At 35.2% G+C, this 9,354-nt stretch overlaps 2 protein-coding genes across 3 annotated transcripts in view; both read left to right on the forward strand.

Annotated features, from left to right (window-relative positions):
• The first annotated feature begins 2,940 nt into the window (after positions 1-2,940).
• Positions 2,941-6,939, forward strand: LOC100635082 (chromodomain-helicase-DNA-binding protein 1-like). Of its 2 annotated transcripts, none has more exons than XM_020003282.1 (9): positions 2,941-3,270; positions 4,603-5,464; positions 5,641-5,739; positions 5,792-5,862; positions 5,972-6,086; positions 6,204-6,312; positions 6,426-6,493; positions 6,542-6,638; positions 6,712-6,939. In XM_020003282.1, the coding sequence occupies exons 2-9, from the start codon at positions 5,305-5,307 to the stop codon at positions 6,887-6,889; spliced, it is 897 nt and encodes a 298-aa protein (XP_019858841.1). In that variant the 5' UTR covers positions 2,941-3,270; positions 4,603-5,304; the 3' UTR covers positions 6,890-6,939. The 2 variants fall into 2 exon arrangements, with proteins under 2 accessions (XP_019858841.1, XP_019858842.1); XM_020003283.1 differs by having other exon boundaries at positions 2,942-3,270; positions 6,542-6,668; positions 6,729-6,831.
• A 132-nt stretch (positions 6,940-7,071) lies between these two features.
• The window catches only part of LOC109587066 (tyrosinase family protein asqI-like), a 5,054-nt gene continuing 2,771 nt past the window's right edge, over positions 7,072-9,354 (forward strand). The window contains exons 1-2 of the mRNA XM_020003281.1: positions 7,072-7,170; positions 7,235-8,561. Of these exons, the coding sequence (XP_019858840.1) occupies positions 7,158-7,170; positions 7,235-8,561 (1,340 nt within the window). The 5' untranslated portion in view covers positions 7,072-7,157. The remainder of the gene's footprint in view (positions 7,171-7,234; positions 8,562-9,354) is intronic.

Genomic DNA, 9,354 nt, shown 5'->3' on the forward strand with positions numbered 1-9,354 from the left:
TATATTACACAAAAAACAATTGTAACACACATGTAACAATGGTAATACACAAACTCATTCACAATTTTTCCTGTTTCCATTGAAATAGAAATGGAGAGATAGTTGCAGCGTTATCTTTGTGTGTTAATGGTATGATTACTAAAACACCCACATGGGAAAACTAACTAGCTATTATAGTCCACATCTGATTGCATATAGTCTAAAAGTGGAGGGAGGAAAATAGGTAAAAGCTAGAATACAGGTTTAAATACAGTTGCATTAACGTACAATTAAAGTTGGCATTATCTCCTTGTAGGATGTGATTTTCAAAACAGAGAAAATGTAAATAACTTTAGCAACATAGTTTCAAAAAATTATACTGACCAATAATGAAAATAAAATAACATTGTCAGGACAAACCCATTCATGCATCATAACAAATGCTTATACATATCTAATTATTAGGCCACTAGCATTAAAAATCGATATGCATAGAAGAGGATGAATTTTATTCATACATAAGTAAAAGAGGTCAGTATATCATTACATTAAGAGACACCATATCTCTTAGCAAAACAATAATATAATATTCTTTGGATACATAGGTACAATGATATTATAATAGATTTTTAGTGCTAGCTACTACATGTGTATATAGTAGGGTTTCATGAAACCCATGATTATCCCTAGTCCATACTATATTCTCATAGTAATGCAATAACTTAAAGGAAGGAGTGACCACAGAGTATAGATTAGAAATAAACATGTTGTGTACATGCAATTAGTATGATGCAGTTGCTATAGTAGGTTTAGTTTACATAAACCAAATCTATATCCCTACTTATTTCCTTGTGTAATAATTAATATTATTTATAAGGGAGATGGTACGAATAGCCAGGCTAGAGTATGTACATGTATATACACTAGAATAGCATTCTATCAAGAAACAACAATGTTATCACTCATTAAGGTAATTGAATAAAAAATTGAATGAACAAATGTGCAGACAGTGTAAGAGTGTCAGATCAGATGAAATCTGTTACACACACACATCTACAATAGTAAAAGACACATGCATACACAATACACACATATACAGTGGTAACACACACATAACAATGATAACACACGTAACAATGCATTGCATAAAAAACAATTGTAACACATACGTAACAATGGTAATACACAAACTCATTCACAATTTTTCCTGTTTCCATTGAAATAGAAATGGAGAGATAGTTGCAGCGTTATCTTTGTGTGTTAATGGTATGATTACTAAAACACCCACATGGGAAAACTAACTAGCTATTATAGTCCACATCTGATTGCATATAGTCTAAAAGTGGAGGGAGGAAAATAGGTAAAAGCTAGAATACAGGTTTTAATACAGTTGCATTAATGTACAATTAAAGTTGGCATTATCTCCTTTGAAAGATGTGATTTTCAAAACAGAGAAAAGGTAAATAACTGTAGCAACACAGTTTCAAAAAAATATACTGACCAATCATGAAAAGCGTCTTTTGGCAGAAGTCCAGAGAGCTAATGCTGTCAGTGTCTTGGGGTTTCTATCTGGGCCATCCTCCTCTGACTTATTCTTTATCACATAGTTTATTATTATTGTTGTTACTATTGTTATTGTTATTTTTTTCTGATAATTATTGTTATTATTGTTGTTGTTGCTTGTTATTATTATTATTATTGTTATTATTATGTTATTATTTTATAATTGTTATTATTATTGTTGTTATTAATATTATTATATAAACAACATTGTCAGGACAAACCCAATCATGTATCATAACAAATGCTTATACATATCTAATTATTAGGCCACTAGCATTAAAAATTGATATGCATAGAAGAGGATGAATTTTATTCATACATAAGTAAAAGAGGTCAGTATGTTCATTACATTAAGAGACACCATATCTCTTAGCAAAACAATAATATAATATTCTTTGGATACATAGGTACAATAAGATTATAATAGATTTTTAGTGCTAGTTACTACATGTGTATATAGTAGGGTTTCATGAAACCCATGATTATCCCTAGTCCGTACTATATTCTCTTAGATAATGCAATAACTTAATAAAAGGAAGGAGTGACCGCAGAGTATAGATTAGAAATAAACATGGTTTCTATAAACCCACTTGACACTAAAATTCATTTTTATTATCTTAGAGGTAGAATTACAAAGATGTTGTGTACAAGCAATTAGTATGATGCAGTTGCTATAGTAGGGTTTAGTTTACATAAACCAAATCTATACCCCTACCTGTTTCCTTCTATAATAGATAATTAATATTATTTATAAGGGAGATGGTACAAATAGCCAGGCTAGAGTATGTACTTGCATATATACTAGAACAGCATTCTATCAAGAAACAATTAACAATGTTATCATTTTATTTGGTATCAACAATTATTTTAGTGCATGCCTTAGCACTTCTGCATGCCCATAAAATTTCTGTTTTCCTTCCTCTATGATAAATTCAATTGACACTAAACATAAAACAACTTAAAACGTTCAAGGACCCATGAAATTATAAGAGATATCAAAAGAATAAAAACTATAAAAGTGCACAAATAGCTTTATAAAAACTAGTATCAGAAAAGACCCCAACAGTGCCCATGATGGCAAAATATTATAAAAAACTTCTTTGCCGTGTAAGTCCAGTGTCATACCATATATGGTCTTAGCTAAAAGTGGTCCTTTGACGGTTTTTTCAGTACAATTTAGAGTTAAATTTTAGTGCTTATATAGGCTTTGAAGCTTAGTGTTAAGTTTTTAGCTTTTGGCAAGCAATATTAGTCAAGGGGACCAAAATTTTACGGAGCTATGGTTTAGGGACCATCGCTTTCTGGGGAGAACCTTTTTGCCAAGGGACCTAATTTTTCAGTTGTGACACGAGTATATCTCAATAATTATTTTCTCATTTCAACCACACTCATTCACCACACCCCTCTAAATAGAAATCCAGCCCAGGATAGACATGCAAAACTAGAGGGGTGACTATACCAAGACTTGTGGAAATTGTTAAGTTATATCAGGAACACTTACTGGCTACTGCAGAACTGTCAGATCATGGTGAATGGCTTCATTTGAACTCTCATGGTTCAGTATACTGGCGTAATTCTCTGCAGCCCCGCCTTTGCCATTTTCCCAAAAATGCCAAAATCAAATCAGGCCTGATCTGAATCATCTGACTTGAATATCAGTGGTTGAGCTCGGAATCCTCGGATCATAAATAGAACTGGATTGAGCTTTGACTGTTTTCCTCAACTTGTGTAAGTTGGGATTGACCTGGGTTTGTCTAATAAAAATTAATAATGATGATTAGCAATTAAAATTGAAATGTTAAATGTCAGTAATGCACCTCTTGCCATGACTATAGCACTTAATGGCTAAAAATGTGGTTATAGCAGGGGTGTATCTAGGAATCGAGAAAGGAGGTGCTGAGGGCGCGCGAAGCGCACCCAATTTTAGCCACACCCATTTTTACGGCGGTAAAATGGCCTTTTCCTGCATTTTCGTCAATTACAGGTGGGGCCAAGATCATTTCAAGCATACTGCTATGTTACTGGTACTTCTTATTGCTCCTTAAAGCACTGGAAACTGCTGAAATCATGATAAGGGGGCTAGATAACTTTGTTAAGAGGCTTGGTAGTGATGCAAGAGTCCAGGACTTCAGTAATTTTTTCTGAGCCCAGCCCTGAGGGGGGTGCTCAAGCCCCCTCAGCCCCCCCCTAAATACGCCTCTGTATAGCATGCCTAGACTGGCTAGCTAGATCCACTATCACGATAGCTTAAATACTACTATCACAACACAATAGCTTCTATACTATCGCAATAGTGAATATATTCGAAGCTATTGCCCAACTCAATATATTCGAAGCTATTGCCCAGCTCTACATGAAATAGATTTTTGAATGAATTCGTGAATTTTTGGGCCATGAAAATTTCTCGCTATACAGTAATTGATGGATGATGTGAAGTTAAGTCAATTTAGATGTATTTGCAAAGTCCCTGTACTATAAGGGTCATTGGCCTAATTTTGCCAAAAATTAAAATGAGAGAATTCTCTATTTTTCTCCAGATACATAGATGTACTTATGTTGTGTGGAAACTTTGAGCTGATTTTGATTATAGTCAATTTTTTATAACTTTTTAAAGCTGCTTCAAAATCAGGCCAAAGCCTCTGGTACTTTACTACAGGGTATTTGGTTAAAATTTGTCAAAACGAAAACAAGAAAATTATCTATTTTATATGTTTTCCTGGTACATATACATGTTTTGTATGTTGTGTATATAAAAAGTTTAAGCTGATTGCTGATTCCAATCAAAATTAGATTTTTTTACGAATTTTTAAATTTGGTCATGCCAAATTCCACCAAAAATGAAAAAGTCAGAATTCTAAAGTTTCCTTTTTTTCCTGATACACATACATGTACTTATGTTGTATGAAAAGTTAGAGCTGATTCCTATCAAATTAGAATTTTCATATTAATTTTAAAAGTTGCTCCAAATTGGTACAGTATGCATGTATGCATGTTTGACACCTTTGTTATGATTAATTTTATTGACGAAGTCAGCCTTCATTATTAATTATTGTTTTACAGAACAACTAGTGCTAAGTTCTACTGGTCCTTCAACTGATGATAGAGTTTTAAAGAGTGGTGGGTCTGGAGGAGGTCAACTCAGAGCAACTGATGATATATTATCTCAAAAAAGAAAAAGGAAACCACTCACTGAAGAAGAACTAGAAGAGAGAAGAAAGAAGGTTTGATTTAACAAATGCATGTAATTCATGCATGTCATGTGTGTATTGGAAAATGTAGTAACATAAATTTTATTTACAAGTAGCTATGAATTATAGTCTCTGGCCCAATTATTAAATTAGAGCCTAATTGTTCCAAGGAAATGTGTCAGTAGAAAATTTTTGTCAAAATAATATTTGTTTTGAAGTCAATTTTGACAAGAACCATGGGCTAAACCATGTATTAAGGTTACAATAGTTACACCACAAAATTAATATTACTTGCCCTTACTAAAAATTTAGGACTGACTTTAAATGGATAAATTTTAAATGTTAAATTGTCACAAATCAGTCAAAAATAAAGTTTGCATGAATTAATTTTTTATTGCATTTTTTCTGAATGTAGCTTTTAATGGCTGATTTGTAAAAATGTACAACTACAGTTAATTACAACAGTTTAATTACTCAATCTACTTGTACATGCATATAAGCACTAAATTCTTATACTTCTTATAAGCTAAGAAAAGAAAAAACAAAGAGAAGAGAAGGAGAGAAAGAAGCAGGGATGGTGGAAAGAACACAACTACTCATCATTAACTTGAAGATAAAAGAAGAGGAAGAGGAGGAGGAAGAGAGAGAGGAGACAGAACTACAGTATCTCATTGGTGACGTAACACAACCACAAAACACATCAACTAATGATGCTATTATTGTACACTGTGTAGGTAAGGAATATCACATTATTGGTATGACTAGTAGACACTCTTCATGGTAGTACATGTATAAGGTGTAATGCACTGGTATAGTGTTGAATTGTCTCTAAATAATCAATTGAATTTATCTTAATATTTATATTAAAATTATTCTGTACATTATGCTTTTCGTGTGCATGTACATGTAGATGATTCTGGACGGTGTGGGCGTGGTGGTTTATTCTCAGCTATATCAACACGCTCAATGCAACCAGAGACCTACTATAAGAAAGCAAGTAAAATGAGAGGTACTGTGTAATGATGGTCAGTTACATTATGACACTGATGTAATAATTGTAGATTTGTCCTTGAGTGATGTGCATGTAATACCAGTTGATGATATCATGAGTAGAGATCAAGGCAGAGATATGGTATGTATACATGTACATGTACATATAGTGTGTAGTCATTGACTCATTATACAGTTTTTATTGTTCATGTACTACATGTATTGTTGATTTTTGTCTTCATTAATTTTAGTTGGCACTAATTGTTGCCCAGTCAAGGGATTCTAGTGGTAGTCTCTCAGGGATTAAGTTACCTTCTCTCAGCATTGGCTTACAAAGAATCAGTAGCCTAGCATTAAGACTAAATGGTAACACCTAGTAATTGTATTATCTTTCTATTTCCTTGTCATTTTCTCTCTTTTTCTTCCTCTTTACCTGTCCCAACTGTCTCTTTCTCTCTCTTCTTTCCTTTTCTCTTTCTATAGCATCAGTTCATTTACCAAGGATAGGTCACTCTACTCCTCATTTCAATTGGTATGGTACTGAGAGATTAATCAGAAAACATCTCTCAAGCAAAGGAATACCAACATTCATGTATCTCAGAAATGAACAAACCACTTACTATAAACTATATCGTACATGTACATGTAGGGAAGCCCCTCACATTAATTTCTATCACTGATAATTATCTCCTTAACATTCAACAGTTATTATTTTCCACGTCATGGACAACACAAAACTATACCAAGTGTCAGCCCTGAACTTCAAACTAAAGGTAAAGAGACTAGGCCTTTATTCAGTCATCATTATTGTAATCTTTTAGTAGTGGATCCATTACCTGATATATTTACTGATATTAGTGTCTGTTTTAATGGAATTGATAAGATCACCAAACTCTCTCTATCCCGTTATATAATAGCATATCCTAATTCTACATATATAGATTTAATGTTAGTTTAATAATGATGTATATATTCCTTAACTTATCCTTACTTATAATGGTGATGTAGAAGAGGCCCCCACTGATAAAACAACACACATTATTGTTCCTGGCTTGGAGGGAAAGAAGTTACCATGGAATACACATAAGGCCACAGTAGTCTCATTGAAATGGTTGGAAGATAGCTTACATGAAGGACATCTTCTACAAACAGTGAAATACATCATTTAATATAATTCAGTATTTTTAAGTTGTGTGGCTAAAAATATAAAATAATATTAAATTAATTTGAGTCATAACTCGACCTCATAATCATTAATAGGCGTTGCATGCCAGAGCCACACCTATACTCAGCTCAAGCTATACTTGTATAAAACTTACAAGCCACCAAATCATTTTCACTTTTTTCAGCAGACTCAGCCCTCACTCGGTTAAAAGTTCACTATTGCAAGCCTGCAGCCTTAAGATATTCACTGACTCCGCAAGTTCATAGCCCGGCATGGATAGTCAAGGTAACTTCTCCTAGTCGTACATAAATTTTAATAAGTAGATCTATTGTTTATTTTTTCACCATAGCAAGAGTTCAAGTACAGGCTCAGATCAGAAATCTTTTTCAAAACAAGCCTGCACATGGCCATGGTATCTCACGATCATTTCGTGATTTTCATCCAGCCAGTGGAATAGAGTTGCAGAAAATGATGCTCAAGTTGGTCCAGGCCTCACAGGCCGCTGCCGTAGCTGTTCGCTCGCTTGTTTTACAGCCGTCGGAAGCTGAGAAACAATCGTTGGAGGCCGCCATTGAAGTAGCAGAAGCTGCTATAAAAGATCGTGTTAATCCTCATCTTGTTAAAATGGCCATGGGGATTTTTCTAACGCACAGTAAAGAGGCTCAGTATTTAGGGGTTGTGGCACCCTCACTAAAGGAGCATTTAGAATTTGCCATGCCAGCTATTATTCCAATTGAGAAAACCGTCATCCCCGAGGTCACCCCGACTATTCCCTCGACTTTTCCGGAATTAAATCCTACTACAGCCGACACTTTAAAGGCAATAGAAACCCTCTCGTATTGGCGAGAAGATTATGATCTCAATGACCACCACTACCATTGGCATCTGGTTTATCCTTGGTCAGGAATTAGTACAATAAAGGAAGAAAAGATCCACCGAACCATTGATAGGCAAGGGGAACTGTTCCTTTACATGCATTCTCAGATGTTAGCCCGATACAATGCAGAGCGGTTGAGTTGGTCTGACATAGGATTGGTGGACCCATGGAGCTATGATGAGGTGGTGGAGCCAAGTTATACACCACCCCCAGGTCTGAGAGATGAGTATGGAGCAAGGCCTCCACTTCAAGGCTGGCTTGAGGAGCATTCCCCCTTCATGCCTGAAAAGCTTGCTACTGTTTCCAAAGATACAATGATTTTCTGGCGTAATAACATCAACAAGGGCATTATTCAAGGTTATTTTTACACAAAGAAAGAAAATGGTGATCAAGGAAAGTTCAATCTCACAGAAGATAATGCCATGAACTGGGTTGGCATAATTGTTGAGGCTGAGGCACATCAGCTGCAGGAGGTAAGCCCAGGCTCAAACGAGTTCATTGATAGCGACTTGTATGGCACACTACACAACCTTGGTCATGACAAATTTGGTGAGATTGGTTACCAGACATACATGTCAAACAAAAACCGTTGGGGAGTCATGGGGTTCACCTCTGTTGCAGTTCGTGATCCAGTCTTTTGGATTTGGCACAGGCACATTGATGATTTTCGTCAGTCTATTGTAAAGAAATACAAGCAACATGCACTCAAAGAAAGTGCCCCACCTCATGTAAAGCTCACTGGAGTACAAATCCTGCCACAAGATGAAAATTCTACAACACCTGATGGAGGTATTGCCACATATCTCACTGCACCTCAGTTGGGATTGCATGAAGTCAATGCTAAGCTCAACCATGAGCCTTACAAATGGGTAGTCAAGGTTGAAGCCACTGTAGATGAAAATGAAATTAAAAATTTGAAGCCATTTACTGTGCGAATCTTCATTGCTCCTAAGCAGCTAATGCATGAGCAGCGCCGTTACATCGAAATGGATAAATTTTTATGCACCCTTACTACAAAGTCTGCAACATTTGTCAGACTAGATGTAGAGTCCTCTGTAGCCCGCAAAGTACCTGATCCATCGGAGTATCAAGATCCACGCTGTTTATGTGGATGGCCTCAGAATATGATGATACCCAATGGTACTGAATTGGGCATTGATTATGTAGTTTTTGCTATACTCACTAATGATATTATCTCAGAGGTATGTTTATTAACTTTTTATGCAGCTTTTATTATGCATAAAGTCATTGTAGGTTTTGTAATTAACTTGGTATACTTTATTTTATGTAGGATGATACGGTATCAATGTCTTTCTGTGGAGCCAAGGATAATAAATATCCTGATCCACGTGGCATGGGATATCCATTTGATAAAGCATGGTTCAGGACCTCCTCAGAGATGCGTGAGGCTATTAAGGGGTTGGATCATGTGAAATTATCCGAATTCAAGATTTATCGTAAGACACAGCTTTACCAAGGCAGAATAGTGACGGTAGAGGGAGACATCAGTTGGGAAAATACTATTCAATATTTATTCACACAAAATGATGCAAGTTACATGATGAAAGAGTACAAAATCGATTTGACCAAGA

Source organism: Amphimedon queenslandica, unplaced genomic scaffold (assembly GCF_000090795.2).
Source record: "Amphimedon queenslandica unplaced genomic scaffold, v1.1 AMPQUscaffold_12694, whole genome shotgun sequence".
Lineage (NCBI taxonomy): Eukaryota > Metazoa > Porifera > Demospongiae > Haplosclerida > Niphatidae > Amphimedon > Amphimedon queenslandica.